The sequence below is a fragment of the Pseudoliparis swirei genome, chromosome 9 (assembly GCF_029220125.1).
Source record: "Pseudoliparis swirei isolate HS2019 ecotype Mariana Trench chromosome 9, NWPU_hadal_v1, whole genome shotgun sequence".
In the NCBI taxonomy this organism is placed as follows: Eukaryota; Metazoa; Chordata; class Actinopteri; order Perciformes; family Liparidae; genus Pseudoliparis; species Pseudoliparis swirei.
Genome location: NC_079396.1, coordinates 25,939,436 through 25,957,236, shown reverse-complemented (window position 1 = coordinate 25,957,236; position 17,801 = coordinate 25,939,436). Strand labels below are relative to the sequence as shown.

The following is a 17,801-nucleotide window of genomic DNA, read 5'->3' as shown; positions in this document are numbered from 1 at the left end:
AGAATGCAGCTTTAACAGATGAATTATAGACTTCTATACAGCCAGAGGAGTCGCCCCCTGGTGGACATTAGAGAGAATGCAGCTTTAACACATGAAGTGGATACTTCTATACAACCAGAGGAGTCGCCCCTTGGTGGTCAAGAGAAAGAATGCAGCTTTAACACATGAAGCATAGACTTCTATACAACCAGAGGAGGTGTATGTGGGGGGGGGGGGGTCAGATGGAGGTCAACAGGAAAGTGTGTTTCTGCTGTTAAACATTGTGTTAAAAATATTTGATGTGTTTTTATTCTCATAAATGAAGACAATGATGTGAAAAGGGTGTTTGTTTGGTGTGTTTGATGATTTTTATTCCAACAGAGAACTCTTTCTGATGTTTCTGTGTCTCCGCCCTTTTTGGGTTTTTTACATCGGTTAAGGGCTTTTTAAACATCAATTCAATTCAGTTTATTTGTATAGCCCAATTTCACAAATTACAAATTTGTCTCGGAGTGCTTTACAATCTGTACACATAAACATCCCTGCCCCAAAACCTCACATCGGACCAGGAAAAACTCCCAAATAACCCTTCAGGGGGAAAAAAAGGGAAGAAACCTTCAGGAGAGCAACAGAGGAGGATCCCTCTCCAGGATGGACAGATGCAATAGATGTCATGTGACCAGAAGGACAGATTTAGAGTTAAAATACATTCAATGAATATGACAGAGTGTATGAATAGTTCATAGTAGGCATATTCCACGATGGAGACCTCCACGATCCATCAGGCAGATGGCGGTGGGGAGGAGGAGTGGGCGGAGTCTCAACAGTGGGCGGAGTCTCAACAGGACAGTGGCGTAGTCAGGAGCAGGAATTCCACGACCCAGACCTCGATGATCCATCAGGCAGATAGGATCTATGCCGTCTCATAGGGTCCGATGACCCCATGAGACGTGAAGTCAAAAGGACTCCGGGTAGAAAGCAGAGTTAGTAACGTGTGATTGAGAGATGAAAATTCATCCGTAAGGAGAGAAAAAAGAGGAGATAGGTACTCAGTGCATCCTAAAACGTCCCCCGGCAGCTATAAGCCTATAGCAGCATATCAAGGGGCTGGACCAGGTGAACCTGATTCAGCCCTAACTATAAGCTCTCTATACATCCTCTTCAGAGCTGAAATAAAGAGTGAAAAGCAGCCTCTCGTTCTGTTTGGTTTATAAACCTCTTTTCAGATTTCTGGTTGCACATTAAACAAACACCATTTCCCAGAAGCCCCGGCCGGCCTTCATCATGACATCGTCCTCAGCAGCTGATGAAGATATACTGAACATGAAAGAACATTTGTTCATGAATAATAAAATAAACTCCCCCAAATCCTTATAATATAAAGTATGTTTTCTGTTAATATAAGCACAATAACATAGGAAATATAATAAAATGCAACATTGAGTATTTTCAGACTTCCTTGTTCAGAATGCTTACAATCATCCTAAATATTGAAATATTGGATTAACAATTTTCGGTCGATTCATAAAACCCTACGAATAGATAAATATGCAAATAAAAAACAAACACGTGAATAAATATTAAAATTAATAAATTGCCATAGAATATATATAGCTATATATGTATATGTTGTATATATATTTATGTATATATAATATATATATTATATATATATAACTTTAACAGCTCCCCCCTTCCCCACAGTGATATTCTAAATCGGTGAATTATTGATGAGTAAATATGTATTGGTTTCAACTGTGATTACAGCTTCTGTTTCTCTGTTGAAGTCTAACGAAGTTCAAATCCAGCTCCTTCGAGGATGCTTTTATTGTGAAACTGTGAGACAGGAAGTTATTCCTGTTTGAATCTATGCTTCCTTTTTTTGGACCAATGATTCTGATTTGTCCTCTTCTTCGTCTCTTTGAACAGTTAGAACTTCTACTGAACTGAATAACTTCCGCTAGTAAAGAGACTCTCTAGAAAATGAATAAACGTTATGATCACTATCGTGAACTAACCCTAATTCTGCTCATTTGCTATGTGTTGTTGTGTAAGTTAATTCTTTTTTTAAATTGTAATTATTGACTGTTAATAATTTCCTACATATGTGTGGACATCTTCTCGTTTATATTTATCTTCTTATTTAATTTGTAATGCTCTTTCATTTATCGTTTTAATTATGTGTATATCTTTGAAGTATTTATTGGAAATAAATCCAAAGCGCGTTCTTTGGGTTCATTTCAGTTCAATTGAGATATTTACAGATATCAGAGAGCGTCCCTGAACGTCTCAGTATGACCGCGGTCTTCACATCTCGCGGAACTACACCGCCCCTGCGCTCGCGCTGTTGGGTGTTGTTGACCTCATCTTCGTTCAGATCTCGCGATGTTTTGCGGGCAGACGGCGGTTGAAATGGAGTCGGAGGGGGCGGGGTGCAGCAGGAGGGAGAAGAGATGTTTGGAGGCTTTTTTAAAAACATATAATTATTTATTTAAATAAAAATGGCCGCCGTGGAGAGCGGAGAGGAGAGACTGTAAGTGGGCTTTTTTTTTTTTTTTTTACATTTTACCCTCCGGTAACGCTCCGCCGCTATCGCCGCCTCCGACCGCCGCGAGCGATTCTTTTGTGTGTTTTATTTAAGTAAAAGTGCGTTGTTTTAGTGCCCGGCCCGCCTCGGCGGAGCGGGGTTAGCGGGAATACGTCACCAACTTACTGCTAAGTCTGTACTTTAGCTGCTGCTGTTTAGCCGCTCCGCGCTCCTTCGGGCCGCCCGGACTCTCTCACAACTACACGGGAAGTGAGCCGGAGGCCGGCGGAGGGGAGTAAAGGAGCCCTTGGCGACCTCCAGAGCTAACGGGTTGCTAGCTACCGTTAGCATAACAGATAGCATCACAGAGTATTTCCATCCCGCTGTGTAGTCCCCCTCCTCCCCCTCCCCATGTATAACCCCTCTCTACCCATACCCTTCCTCTCTCTATCACCCCTCTATATATAACCCCTCTTGTATAAACACACCTCTACGTACATTTTCAATAACCCGGGTTACCCCCCCCCCTCCCCCTCCCCCTCTCTCTACACACTCCTTATATACACACACACACCTACACCCACCTCCCATCCCCCATATAGCGTAGACCTCATCTTTTGCCTCAGTGCCGCTGAGCCAGGCACTCGTGTGTGTGTTTAAACCATATTTATATTTGGTTTAATAAAAACATTTAAACTATTCATCAATTAATTGATTGATCCATCAACTTGTTTTTGTTCTTGTTTGTGTTTTTGTTTGTGTTCTCCTTTTGTTTTCTTGTTTATTTTCTCGTTTGATCCGTTGATGAATCTCTCGGTCTATAAACTAAACGCCGAAACAGGTTTTTTGCAGACGAACTGAAGGTCAAATTAAACGTTTTCACGGTCGAAGAACACATTTAAATCTCACTGAAACAAATGTCTCACAGCTCCTGAAGAACTACAGATGTTGAACACCAGTGACGCATCATAAACACACAATCGTACACACGTTATATAAACACACGCCACAACCAACGCCAACCTTTACCTGCTCCAGGTTATTGTTTGTGAACATTAATGTGTACAAATATCTCTTTAATTGAGCATGCAGGTGCTCAGGAAACTAAAACGCTCTGACCCTGTGATGTCATCAGTTATGTAATCTCTTGACCACAGGGAGGAGGGTGAGGAGGGACCTGTCGACCCCCAGTCACCCATCAGAGGGAGAGATAGGTCCCACAGCAAGACCAAGAAGGCCCGCAGGGAGCGTCGCCTTGCTGACCGGGGGGCGGAGTCACCGATGGGGGCGGAGCCACAGACCCAGGTAAGTGCAGCGGTTAAAGCGGTCCTGGAGTTCTACCACTAAACAACGTGATCCAGTTTAACGAACTGGTTCGGCGTCACTTCCCTTCCCGCAGGCATCGGAGACGGCGGCGGGCCCCTCGGAGCCGGGGTCAGAGCCGGCGGCCGCCGGCGAGTCCGCCGGTTCTCCCAGGCAGCGGCGCTCCGTCATTCGGGACCGCGGGCCGCTGTACGACGACCCGTCGCTGCCCGAAGGCTGGACCCGCAAACTCAAGCAGAGGAAGTCCGGACGCTCGGCGGGGAAGTTCGACGTCTACCTGATCAAGTAAAGCGACCCCTCCTCTGTTGGTTTCTTCGCGATCACACGATGGAAACCGTTTCCCAGACGACGTGTCGGTGTTTCCTCCTCTTTCTTCAGCTCGGACGGGAAAGCCTTTCGCTCCAAGGTCGAGCTCATCGCTTACTTCCAGAAGGTCGGCGACACGACCACCGACCCCACTGATTTCGATTTCACCGTCACCGGACGCGGGAGCCCGTCCCGCCGCGAGAAACGCCCCCCGAAGAAAGTGGCGGCGGTGAAGCCGTCGGGACGAGGCCGGGGGAGGCCCAAAGGTACGGACGCACGAGTGCAGACAAAGTCATTTCATGGGAGTCGACGGTCGGTTTCATACGTGTCTCTCGTTTCAGGCAGTGGGAAGACGAGCCAGGCTACGGAGGGCGGGGCCATTAAACGCGTGGTTGGGAAAACGGCGGGCAAGATGCCCTTAAGCAAGGCAGATCCCTCCAACGCCTCCACCTCCACGGCTTCAACGGTACGATCGGTCGGTCGTTAGGTCGATCATCTGTGATCAATACGGTCTTTAGAGGTTTAGTTTCAGGGTCACAACTACAGCCTGAATACACTTTACCCAAACAACTTCCTTCGACTCTGTGAGAACTACAGCCCCAAGAGGGTCGGAACAAGCCAAAGAAAGAAGAACAAAAATAATCCAAGCAGAGTGTCTGCAGATAGACTCATCAGAACGGTCAGGATGGATGTTTGAGAGGAATTATTTCCCTATAAACATAGTTTTTTCTTTCGGAAAGGTTTGCAGAACATACAGTCTTTAAAGTCTTCAACTTCCACCTTTTTTAGAAGGAATGTCATCGTCTCCCGTGGAAGGGTTTGGATGTGGCCTTCAGGCGCTCAAGAGTCGAGACCTGAAGGTTTGTTGAAGCGACTCGACGCGCAGACCGATCAAAGAACACGGTCTCGAGGGCTCGATTTAGAACTCGTGATTCAAGAAGGCCTTTCCGTCTGTCTGAGAGCGAAGGACTCGGGAGAGGGAGACGGACTTTACCCGAACGGACGGTCCGGTCTCCTGGTGTTGGGGAGAGGTGGGAGCGCGTTGCGTTGGGCGTTCTGGACTTGTTCACGGCGGCGTGATCGCGTCTGTTATCTTGTCGACGGATCACGTTTGCGGTATGCGTAAGTATCGTTGGTGCCGTGGGACGTGATCCAATATGTTATTGCTCTTAACTTGGTGTTGTAACTCCCTGCAGGCGGCCTCTCCTGCCCCGGTGCCCAAAGCCCGACCGGACAGGAAGAGGAAATCGGAACAGGAACAACCGGCTCCACCACAGACCACCCCCAAGAAACGGGGCAGGAAGCCGGCCTCGGCGGCATCGACGGTTGCCACGGCGTCCGCCTTCGCGGCGCCGACCACCGCGGCGCCGACCTCCGCGGCGCCGACCCCCGCGGCGCCGACCCCCGCGGCCGGGAGCTACGTCGCGGCGGCCATTTTAGCCGCGGAGGCCAAACGGAGAGCGGCCAAGGAGTCTGCCGCCAAACTGGTCGTCAAGGAGACGGCCCTGCCGATCAAGAAGCGCAAGACAAGAGAGACACTGGAGGAGGCGGACAACGTTCAGACTCTGGCCGCGACCGCGGCGGAGAACGAAAGGAGGGTCGCGGTGGAGGCCGGTAAAGGGGAGGGAGCGCCCCCCCCAGAGCCTCAGCCCGCCCCCTCTGATCAGAGCCAATCACAGAACCAGCCCGCCGCTTCAGACGAAAGCCAACCGCACGGACACGAGGCGCACAAAGGGAGGAAGCACAAGGAGAAAACGGGAACAGCGGCAGGAGAAGGAAGAAGCAGAGGAGAGGAGGTTGAAGAAGACGTCAGCGACAAGGGAGGAGGAGGAGGAGGAGGAGGAGGAGGAGGAGGAGGAGGAGGAGGGGGGAGTAGCAGCAGCGGCAGTAGCATCAGCCCATCAAAGAGCCACAAAAGGAAGGACCGGCCGCCTCACAAACACCACCACCACCACCACCACCACCATCGCCACCAACATTCCTCCGCCTCCGTGTTGGATCAGCCTCCTCCGGCCTCCGGACCCCCGGCGCCCTCCGGCCCGTCCAAGCCCGAGGCCAAGGCTGCGGCGCCGCTCACCCAGCAAACTCCTCCAGGAGCCCCGTCGAGGTCGGCCCCTCAGGCCCCGCCTGAACCGCCAAACCAACCCCCGCCTCGCTCCCAGCAGCATCCCCGGTCTCCCAGTCGGCCCCAAGCCCAGCCTCGGTACCCAGCGGCCCAGCTCTCTCCTACCGGGCGAGTCTCGCCCCAGCCGAGGTCCCAGCCGCCGCCCCCCCAACCCCAAAGTCCGATCCAGTCCCCTGCTCAGCACCACATCCAGCCTGCTCCGCCTCCGTCGCCCCCTTCTCAACCCCCGTCCATCCTGCAGATTCATCCGCCCCAAACAAGACCTCCACGAGCCCAGTCCCCCACAGTCCTCCAACCTCAAGCCCAGCCCCGGCACTCACTGCAGCCTCAGCTCCAGGCCCAGTCCAGGACCCCAGCCGAACTTCAGAATCAACTGCAGCACCGATCTCTTTCCCAAATGCAGCCCACGACCCCAGCCCAAACTCCACCTCAAGCCCAGACCAGAACCCCAGCCCAAACTCCAGCTCACCTGCAACCCAGGCATCAAGCACAGCCGGAGACCCAGGCAAGGCCGCCATTGCAGCACCAACCCCAGCCTCAGTACCGACCACAACCCAGACCGCCTCCCTCCCAGTCCAGGCCTCCCCAGTCCCAAGCACAACCAAATGTTCATCGGATTCAAACGCAGCCGCGCCCCCAGCTCACCCGGCCCCACGCGCAGCACCCCTCGTCCCACCGACCGCCTCCCGGCCCAACCAGAACCGGCCAGGGTCCGGTTCAACAGAACCAGAGCGAACAGCCCCAAGATCTGAGCACGGCGCGGGCCGGCCGAGGAAACCCGCCGCCGATCCGAGAGGGCGGCGCGATGGCGGCGGAGCCGGCCTCGGGAAGAGGGTCAAACGGCGGCCCGAGGCCCTCCGCACCCCCGGGTGCCGCCGGGGACGGCCCGGTCCCCGGGAGGCTGCGGCCGGAGCCGGAGGCGGTGGAGTTCAGAGACATCGTCCCCCAGCCCGCCAGCCCCCGACCCGGCCGGGAGGAGACCGTCGAGTCTCGGACCGCCGTCAGCGAGAGGGTCAGCTGATCGGGGCGTCGGGGGGAGAAGAGGAGCGGGAGGAGGCGCAGAGGTTTCACACTGTTCTCAGACAGGAGGAACGCCGTCTGGTTGTTTCTGGACACTTTGTAAAGTTCTGGATCGGAGAGGACGGGGAGGACGACGTGTCTTTTTATAGGAAAAACAAAGAGGACAAAAAAAACTATAAAAGAAAAAAGCAAAGAAAAAGTGTGTGTATATAACCAAAAGGCAGCTGTAGTCCCGCTAGGGGGGGGGGGAGGGGGAGGAGCCTAAACGCGTCACCACGTTACCAAATGTTGCTTCCGGAATATAAACCCCCGTTTATTTTTTACCTATTTTTATCGTTTATTGTTTCGTCCGTTGTTCAGCTTTAAACTGATATTATGGTCTGTCGCTCATCGGCCAGTCCGAGGAGGGACGGCTCGTCTCCACGGAAACCGGCCGAGAGACTCGAAGCCTCGGAGGTGGTTTTCGCTTCGTGAACCGGAGTCTTTCGGACCCGGAGGTCTCGCCGCCTTTCCTCCGACGTCCGTCGCTTCGCTCTCGACGTTTCGTTCGGTTCTTCCGGTGAAAGATTCTCCCGTTCTGGTTTTCGCCGGGTCCGTCCGGGTCAAGCCGACCCGTCTTCGTTCCAGTCTGGACTCTTCTCGTGGTCTTCGCCCGCACGGGGGACCCCATGAGCGAGGTCCGGTTCGGCATTCACGTGGACGCCATCCGGAGAGTTGAACCCGTGAAACGAGGAAGACGAGATGTTCTGATCCGGCCTCCGACGTTCCCAGTGGATCCAGAGTTCACGAGGACCGGATCGGTTGACCAACGTGCCCCGTCCTCTCACCTGGTCGGCTTGGATTCGCCTGAGGGCCGAAGCCCCCCCCCCCCCCCCCCCAGTCAGCATGCCATCTGTCACGCGGCCGCCTAAATCCAACGCCCCCCCCCCCCCCCCTCCGCGACGCCTCCACCGGACTCTGCGGCCCCAGTGACCGGCCGCCATCTTGCATGTCCCTGAGTCTCGTGTCTCTTCTCGCCGGGCCGGCGGCGCCGTGTCGTGTTTCTAGACGTAGTCGCGCCGCGCGGCGACTTCCTGCTCGCTCGCATCCGGGAGGAAGTTCTGCTTCCCCTCGGTCGGATTCAGAGGAACTCCAACGCGCTGTAGACGAAACTAGTTTTTACCTGTTTTCTTATTTTCATTTCTAACTAAAAGCGTTTGTTGTCCCGACTCGTCTTCGCCTGGTGATTGTAGCTCAGAGGACTTTGACTGGTACAGGTACTTCTACCACCTCAGAGGTACACGTAGTCCTTTATACTGGACTACAGCTTACAGGTAAATATTGTAGAACAGCTTTATTGGTAAACAAAAACTGGTAAGGACTGCACTTCCCATGATGCACTGCTGCCAGCTGCTCAATGAACAAGTCAAAGACTAAAGTTTGTATATTATTTTTAGAATTGCACACGTACAATTTCATAGATTGTAAACATCAAAATACATTTAAATAGGGGGTCTTTGGCTTGTGAATATATTATATTAGAATATAAATTAGCATAGATGACCAATACTCGCGTAACTTTACTCAAATGTTCTGTCAAAGCTAAAGAATCCAAATATAACATCAACACATCAACCATACAGGTTCACTTTATATCTGAACCCAGCGGTGGCTGGTGGACTTTTATTTTGGTAGGATCATCCGGTCATTCCACAAACATCCCCAATGCAAGTATCAAAAACTTTGTAGGTAAATATTTAACATTTATTCCAACTGACAGAATAAGGACATCTTATTCATATATATATACATATATATATGTACATGTATATATATATATATGTGTGTATATATATGTATATATATATGTCGTGGAGGCACACAATTTAAAAAATGTTATCCACCACAAATACCATAAGTAATACCACAAGTAATACCATGAGTAACACCATGCTTTAACACATAAAGCATAGACTTCTATACAACCAGAGGAGTCGCCCCCTGGTGGTCTGGAGAGGGAATGCAGCTTTAACACATGAAGCATATACTTCTATACAACCAGAGGAGTGGCCCCGTCTCTCTTGGTGTATTCGTGTCTTCAGGTAGACGAGCGGTTCTATGATGGAGGAGCTTCACGACGTCCAGTTGACGGAGACCCTCCCGCCAGGTGGAGGCGGTGCTGCTGACGGGGTTACCTGTGGTGCTGTTTGAGGACAGATCATTTGCTCGATGCTCTCTGATAACGATGAACGGATTTCTCTCCGTCTCTTCAGAACGGGAGGAATCAGACTTCGACTCTAGAAGAAAAGGTTAATTAGAGCCGTATGTTTTTCAATATTGTAACATGAGATATGTCATAATAATATTTGTTTAGGGTTTATCATACACACCGTTGACCAGTGTGATGACACCAGCAGGGGGCAGAGTAACACTGGGTCACTTTACACCTTTTTCTTCTTCCCCATAAATAGTGCAGCTTTTTATGGAAATAGAGATACATGTGGTGAAAGGATCGTATTGAAGAGGAAGGAGCTGTGAAACACCGCGATGAGGTCATCGACCCGCGAGCTCCACGTATTGATCACTCGACTGACATCAATACAGCTGCAATGCCTCCTATTAATAGTTATTTAAATTAGAGCAGAGTACCAGCTTTTTCTGCTCCTCCAAATATATATGATATAGATATATCATATATAAACATCTATCATTAGTATTATATTATTGTTTAGTTGAGGTCCTAATTATGTTCATCACAGTTTCATTTTCCCACATAAACAAAATGTTTGCTGATTAACGAGTTATTTTTAGCCGTTAGCTTCCTCGTTGCCTAGCAACATGTTCAAAGACAAAAGGGAAAAAAAGGCACCGGAGACTTTTTGTTTCTGCAGACAGCTTCAGTTGGTCAACACGAAGGCTTCACCACAGAGGTAACGATCAATCAATCAATCAATCAATCAATCCAGCAGGATGTATTCTGCAGCTTGTTGAACAAATCCAATATAATTCAGAGAGCTTTATAAACGCTTTGACTGAAACCAGACCACGTAATGCACATTGAAGTTGAACATAATAAATAACAGAACACATCGATGAAGACGTTTATACACCATCTGGTTTTATTCCTGAAGATGTGTCACTTTTTGCACTGGGAGAATATCCAAGATTTATTTAACTTGAATCTATCAGTTGTTTCTCTCTGAATATCGCCTTCTGTCCCCCGGCTCTTTTTAAAGTGTTTTAATTATTTTAAATACAAAGAAATAAATATATTTTAATAATTTAATTTGATTTAAATGTATTATAAAGGGCTAGACAAGAAGCATGGCGACATATCTGACAAGTTAAATGTGTAATGCTGCGTTCACAAGAATATTCACAACGCTTTACTCTCAACACCGTACAGGAGGCTCTGCCCGTGTGGCGTTCAAGGTGCTCCAGAAGCTCTGTAAATAAGTGATTCCTTGGGGTTATGAATATCAGTGGCGGCTGGTGAATTTTTTGGGGGGGGGGGGGGCGCAGTTGGGCGACGCGGTTTAAATATCACTCAACAATGAGAAGAAAAGAGGTTTTGAGTAGAATATTGTAAAAAACAAAGCTTTATTTAAAGAACACAGCGTTCTCAACACTGTCCAATAACAACTATCAACACACTGTAACTTTAACATGAGAGGTTCAGAGCAGCTTTAAGGAACATTGGGTTGGGTTTCAGAGGTTTGCAAAATAAAAGAGTTTCACCCTCACAAGAAAGAGGTTCAGAGCAGAATAGAGTCAGAGAGAGATCACATGTTACATTGGGTGACAGAGTAGACCCACTACTGTAGACAAGTAGCTCCTCTCTTTAAAGTGGTCAAACGTCTCCATAACTCTCTGGTTAAAGTCAATCATGTCTGTAACCAGTCTGTTTCATTATTCTGGAGGGAATGTGTCTGTTTTTCAGAACTTCTTCGTTGTGTTTCGATGCCAGTTCGGTCTCCTTCTGCTGCTCTGCAAACAGGGTTAGCTTCAGGCTGTTAGCAAGTTAGCTCCATGCTGTTAGCTAGTTTGCATCATGCTGTTAGCTAGATAACTGCGGCAAGATTCGTGCTTTCCACTTGTCTGCAGCTCTTTAGATCCCTCCCCCCGTTGTAGTCCAGAGAGTTTCAGTCCCAGGACTTTGGAACAACAGACGGGAAACTAAACAGAGCATTACTCACTGAGCTCCAGCTGACAGCTCCGTTAGCAGCCTGCTCCCGTAGCTCCGTGGAGCTCTCTGGCTGAGGGAACGATACCGGTCTCTGATTTGCCGAATAGTCCAGTCACGTGAAATAAGAAACGATGTGATTGGCCAGGGCGCACATTTTTGCGCCCCAAAATTCACGTTTCATCCGCCAATGAGAAGCCGTCCTTGCAGAAACGACCGTGTAATGTTTGCTCGCTGCCGCACACACACGTTGGGCCGGAGCCCCAAAACTAGGGAGGGGCTTCTCTCCTGATGATGAGTGGCGATATGTTATTTATGTCACATTTAACTTAAGTGGTTGTTGACAGGCTGACGTCTCCCACACACATTTAGCGCGTCAACACGGTATATTTGCTATTTAAATGATTTGGTATATAATGTTTTTTGACAGGATATATTATATTTTTTCTTCTTCTTTTTTTCTTCTCATCTCAACATTTTAAGAGGGGCGGCGCCCTAGCGCCCTCTATGGACGCACCGCCACTGGTTAGGATGCATAGCGCTCTACAGGAAGTCATCCTGACGTCATGAGAACTCTCTCCTAGAAAACTATAATCTCACTAACATCGCTGCTTCAATGAGGAAGAGAGCTCCATTTCCATCAGGGGGCGTGGCCATATTATCCAGGGGGCGTGGCCAGATTACCCAACTCGACTGAATGAGCCGGCGCTGGAGCAGGTTCACATTCTTTGATTTGTTGCTCTGGTGATTTTTCCAAACTTGCTTCGTGGAACCGAAAAGCTTGACTTGTGTAATCTCATCCACGTAATTATCCCGCGAACTACGTTAGCTAGGTACAATAGATATGGCCCTGATCTTCAACATGTCTGTCTGTGTGAGGGGATGTTGTTGTTGTGTTCAGGGGCACGACGTGAAGAAGGCTCACGCCATGCTGCACATCACCATGAGGGGAGTTGCTAGGGGCAACCGTCCCACAATCCTCACCTACCGCGACATCGCACTAAACCGTGAGTTAACACCACGAGTCACCGGCCTGGGATCACGACTAGTGTGTGTGTGTGTCTACATGTGTGTGTGTCTCGGTTCACACACTATCTGTTTATAGTTTTGAACATCCCATAATAACACACACACCTCCAACTCGTCTCCCCCTAGTGCCCACAGCTGGTATGACCCGGCAGGTCCGCTCCAGGGCTCAGCCGACAGCGCCCCTCCCTCCTCCTCCCTCCTCGCCTCCTCCCTCCTCGCCTCCTCCTGCGTAGTTCTCTGGTCACATTTCAGATTTAATGATTCAAATGAAGTCGATCGTTCATTTTCGATGAATCTCGATTCAAATCCAGATTTCTTCATCAGCTTCACGTCTTCCTCGGACCCTGTCGCTGTATCGTTATGTTTATTACGCTCATATTCAGATTAAAGATAAACATTAATCTAGCGATTCAAGAACTAAAGTGACTTTTCGTTAATGTTATATTAATATTTCATTATAATTAATAAGTTGTCATGAAGCGTGTTCGGGGTCGAAATGTACTTTTATTCTATATTACATTTATAAACACACTAAATGTTACAGTTCTTAATATGTAATACGTTGAGGTTTGTTGCTCCTTTGAATGTAAACAAGGTTTGTAATGAAATAAAGAGATGTGTCTGTTTCTGCTATACTTATGAGGACAACACAAACAACAACAATGAAACAATATTTATTCTAGTAGTCAGTGTAGTAGCTCAGCTGGCAGCAGGGGGCGCTGTTCGGCTGCACAGGCGAGAGAGCAGACCCGACATCTGCAGCAGAGAGTTCACACCCTCAGACACCCGCATGTGGGTGTAGCCGATCTCCTGCAGGGAGAGAGAGACAGACAGGGAGACAGACAGGTAGGCAGACAGGTAGGCAGCACAAGGTGAATACAAGAGTCCTCGCTCATCTTGAACAGATCAAAGTTAGCGAGGAACTATTTTTTGCCCACGTCGTATCCCTCCACCAGGTGAGACGGTTCACGAGGGGGCGGAGCCTCACCTTGATGAAGTCCAGTTTGAGGTACTCGGCCATCTGGTAGGTCTTGCAGACCCTGAAGATGTTCCCGATGATGTCCTCCGGAGAGTAGCCCAGCGCCCACAGCTGCTCCACCACCTTGTAGGCCTGGTCGATGTTCCCGTCCACGCAGTGTCCCAGCATGCCTTTCACCAGCAGCGGGTGAGGCTCGTCGCACACTTTGAACACGTTCTCGCTGTTGATGTAGCCGAAGCCAGCGTTGGTGGACTGCAGGTTGTTCAGCGCCTAGAGGACGGGACAGGAAGTCAGAGGAGGACGGGACAGGAAGTCAGAGGAGGACGGGACAGGAAGTCAGTGGAAGATGGGACAGGAAGTCAGTGGAGTATGTAACAGGAAGTCAGAGGAGGACGGGACAGGAAGTCAGTGGAAGACGTAACAGGAAGTCGGTGGAGGCCGGAACAGGAAGTGGAGACCACCCCCTCACCTGTCTCATGTCTCCCTGCGCCGTGAAGATCACGGCCTCCAGCCCGTCGGGCGACACCTGCAGCCCCTCCAGCAGCACCACCTCCTGCAGGCGGCGCAGCACCTGCGCGTCGCTCAGCTTGGCGTAGCGCAGCACGGCGCAGCGCGACTGCAGCGGCTCGATGATGCGGTCGGACGCGTTGCAGGCGAGGGCGAAGCGGGTGGTCTTGGAGTAGATCTCCATGATGCGCCTTAGCGCCTGCTGAGCCCCGTCCGTCATGCTGCACACACACACATCACAGCATTAACAGGTCATCATCGACCTCTCGGGTCGTTGTCTCGGGTCTCACCTGTCGGCCTCGTCCAGGATGATGACCTTGTGTCGACCTTTGGGCAGCGTGACCTTCTGCTGAGCGAACATCTTGATCTTGTTCCTCACCACGTCGATGCCCCTGAACGCCACACACAGACACACACGGTCAACATGCACACACACACACGTTTAACACACACAGACAAATAGTCAACACACACACACACACAGATGGTCAACACACACAGTCAACACACACACAGATGGTCAACACACACACACACACCTCTCGTTGGAGGCGTTGAGCTCCAGCACCGCGTCCTTCACCGATTGGCCGAGCAGCGCTCGGGCCAGACACAGGATGCTGGTGGTCTTTCCGGTTCCCGGAGGACCTGGATCAACAACGTCACCAACACACGTCACAACTACAAACACTGCAATGTGTCCATAGTACACACACAAAGTACACAATCTGCATATTAATGTAGGAATAAACATATGTTTTTAAATAAAGTAATTTGGTTATTTGACCAAAATATAAAAATTATGTAAATAAGATACTAATTATAAAAAATACAAGCTGCATCAATAATTATGATTCAATTTTATATGTCTTGCAATACAAATATGAGATATAATTCCTCGCCTACTGTTTCTACTAGTCGTAAAGGACTCCTCCACTCGAGGCCTCGCTCCGCCTCTGAACCCCGTGCAGCAATGACAAGTTGAACCCGCGCTTCCGGTCCCGCTGACCTGCGATGATGATGTTAGGCACGTTCCCCTCGCGCGCGAACACCTCCAGCCGGCTCACGGTCTCCTCGTTGCCCACGATCTCGCTGAGCTTCTGCGGCCGGTACTTCTCCACCCAGGGCAGCTCGTAATGGCCGCCGGAGCTCTTCGCGGCAGCCTCTGCGGCTCCCGTGTCCGCCTTCATCTCCACGTCCATGATGCCGTCTGCTTGATGGTGGGAGCGAGCGCGGGAAATATTTTCCCTCTCTTGAAACCACCTGACAGTAAACTCACGCCCCATTGGCCGAGCGTTTGTTGGTGACGGCGGAGAACGTCGCGCTAGAGTCTCGCGATATTTACAACCACAGCCATCATGAGAGAAAACGTTCTGTACACAGACAACAAATTCATTAGTATTTAACTTAATAACGTTCATTTTTTTTACCGTGGATATATATATATATATTATTTAGGTTAATCATTCCTTCAGCAAAATGTCAAATACTCAATTAAAGACCATCTTGCTATCAAGACAATCCATGTGTGGATGTCCTTTAATGGACCTGTATGAATGAATAATAGATAGATAGATAGATAGATAGATAGATATATACTTTATTAATCCCCAAGGGGAAATTTGTCGTGACAGTAGCAGCAACACACAAGAATAAAACAAAACACAAAATATAAGAAACAGGGATGAAAGATATAGAAGTATACAAGTAAAATAAAAGTAAAATACAAACTAAATATATATGTAAATAAATATACAACACACATGCATACACAACACACAACAACACTGACAGATCAAATACAAAAAGATTAAATATAGACAGAGTGCAAAAAGCAAAGTGTGTGTATGAGTGCAGAGCAAATGAAATGAAATGTGTGTGTATGTGTGTAGTGCAAACAAATGAGATGTGTGAAGTGCAGATCAACACTATGATCTGGCAAGAGGTGAACTGTTGTAGAGCCTCATAGCCGCCGGCAGGAATGTTCTCCTGTATCTGTCCTTGTGGCAGCGGAGCGTGAGGAGACGTTTGGAGAAAGTCCTCCTCTGTCCCTGTAGGAGGTGGTGGAGAGGGTGGTCCGGGTTGTCCAATATGGACACCAGTTTCTTCAACGTCCTCCTCTCCACCACCTGTTCCAGGTGCTCCAGCTGGCAGCCGATGATGGAGCCAGCCTTCCTAACCAGTTTGTTAAGACGGCTGGTGTCACCGGCTCCGATGCTGCTCCCCCAGCAGACAATGGCAAAGTGCAGTACACTGGCCACAACCGACTGGTAGAACATCTCCAGCATCTTGCTGCACACGTTGAAGGATCGAAGCTTCCTCAGGAAAAAGAGTCGACTCATCCCCTTCTTGTACACAGCGTTGATGTTGGCCTTCCAGTTCAGTCGGCTGTCGATGGAGACGCCCAGGTACTTGTACTCCTCCACCATGTCCACGTCCACTCCCAGGACACTCAGAGGTGTAGGAGCTGTCGCCTTCCTCCTGAAGTCCACCACCATCTCTCTGGTCTTGGCCACGTTCAGCCGAAGGTGATTCTCATCGGCCCACTTTACAAAGTCGCTCACCACTGTCCTGTACTCCTCCTCCCGTCCATCCCTAATACACCCGACCACTGCAGAGTCATCAGAGTACTTCTGCAGATGGCATGACTCCGTGTTGTACTGGAAGTCACTGGTGTACAGGGTGAAGAGGAAGGGAGACAGAACAGTTCCCTGTGGGTTCCAACATCACTGACCACCGTTCCAGACAGCACACGCCCCATTCTGACAAACTGTGGTCTGCCTGTGAGGTAGTCAGTGATCCAGGAGATGGTGGACGCGTCCACACCGGCCACCCGCAGCTTCTCACTCAGCAGCAGTGGCTGGATGGTGTTAAATGCACTGGAGAAGTCAAAGAAAGTGACTCTCACAGAGACACCGGTTCCATCCAGGTGCGACTGAGCTCGTTGCAGCAGGTAGATGATGGCGTCGTCCACTCCCACATGAGGCTGGTAAGCAAATTGCAGAGGGTCCAACGATGATTTCACCTGCGGCCGGAGGTGGGCCAAGACCAGCCTCTCCAGCAGCTTCATCACATGGGAGGTGAGGGCGACCGGTCGGTAGTCATTGAGGCCAGATGGTGTTGACTTCTTTGTAATGTCCCCTGGCTCTCTCTGTGTATATATATATATATATATATATATATATATATATATATATATATATATATATAGGTGTGTGTGTGTGGATGAGTGTGTTAGTGCTTGAACGTACAAACCTTTAATTTAAATAGACAATTTATAATGATCTATCATGTTTCCTTCTATGAACTAATAATGTGTATACTTTAATGTACTTAATTATTTGTTATTGTTTAATTATAGATTGTTTATTTGATTTGTGTTTTTACAACTTGGACACATTATTGGTATTTTTATTTAATTAAATTATCTGGATACTTCCACAACTGCACGGTGGAAGTCTATAACATTGAGGACACCAGTAATAAAAAGGTTTTATATGGATATTAATATGTTTTTAATATATGTTTTTGACTGAAGGATGCTCCCTGGTGTAGTTATCTTTTACCATGGATGTATAAACTATCATTTAAAAATAATAATTTATAAATATAATTTTATTTTCATATTTTAACAATGGATGTATATTTTGTATAATATATTTCTGTTATTCTTTTTACCGGGGTGGGGGGGGGGTAAATTATTATTATTTTTATTATTGTTTATTATATTTTACCATGGATGTATGAATTATTCTTCATGTATTTATGTCAAATTAAACTAATTTATTCATGTGTTAATTCTTTCTTCTTCTCTTTTTTAGTTGTTACCGTAAATGTATAAATTATA

The 17,801-nt window shown here is 48.6% G+C and overlaps 3 protein-coding genes and 1 long non-coding RNA gene across 4 annotated transcripts in view; 3 read left to right on the top strand and 1 right to left on the bottom strand.

The window, feature by feature from the left end:
* cacna1fb (calcium channel, voltage-dependent, L type, alpha 1F subunit) overlaps nt 1–322 on the top strand; it is a 55,946-nt gene extending 55,624 nt beyond the window's left edge. The window contains exon 52 of the mRNA XM_056422011.1: nt 1–322. This exon is cut by the window's left edge and continues 419 nt beyond it. The gene's annotated coding sequence lies outside the window, so the exon portion shown is untranslated.
* A 1,881-nt stretch (nt 323–2,203) lies between these two features.
* On the top strand, nt 2,204–8,488 carry mecp2 (methyl CpG binding protein 2). Its single transcript, XM_056422010.1, has 7 exons — nt 2,204–2,512; nt 3,664–3,811; nt 3,906–4,114; nt 4,208–4,401; nt 4,477–4,601; nt 5,332–5,961; nt 6,007–8,488. The coding sequence occupies exons 1-7, from the start codon at nt 2,481–2,483 to the stop codon at nt 7,279–7,281; spliced, it is 2,613 nt and encodes an 870-aa protein (XP_056277985.1). The 5' UTR covers nt 2,204–2,480; the 3' UTR covers nt 7,282–8,488.
* Nucleotides 8,489–9,153: 665 nt separating this feature from the next.
* Nucleotides 9,154–13,097, top strand: LOC130199878 (uncharacterized). The gene is made up of 2 exons (XR_008832905.1): nt 9,154–9,568; nt 12,344–13,097. It is a non-coding gene; the product is annotated as an uncharacterized LOC130199878 (long non-coding RNA).
* Nucleotides 13,098–13,129: 32 nt separating this feature from the next.
* rfc2 (replication factor C (activator 1) 2) lies at nt 13,130–15,203 on the bottom strand. Its single transcript, XM_056423710.1, has 6 exons — nt 14,964–15,203; nt 14,497–14,602; nt 14,248–14,349; nt 13,920–14,178; nt 13,460–13,720; nt 13,130–13,281 (listed from the first exon to the last, which is right to left on the bottom strand). Exons 1-6 carry the CDS (start codon nt 15,154–15,156, stop codon nt 13,171–13,173), a joined length of 1,032 nt encoding a protein of 343 aa, XP_056279685.1. The 5' UTR covers nt 15,157–15,203; the 3' UTR covers nt 13,130–13,170.
* Between the last annotated feature and the right edge of the window lie 2,598 nt (nt 15,204–17,801).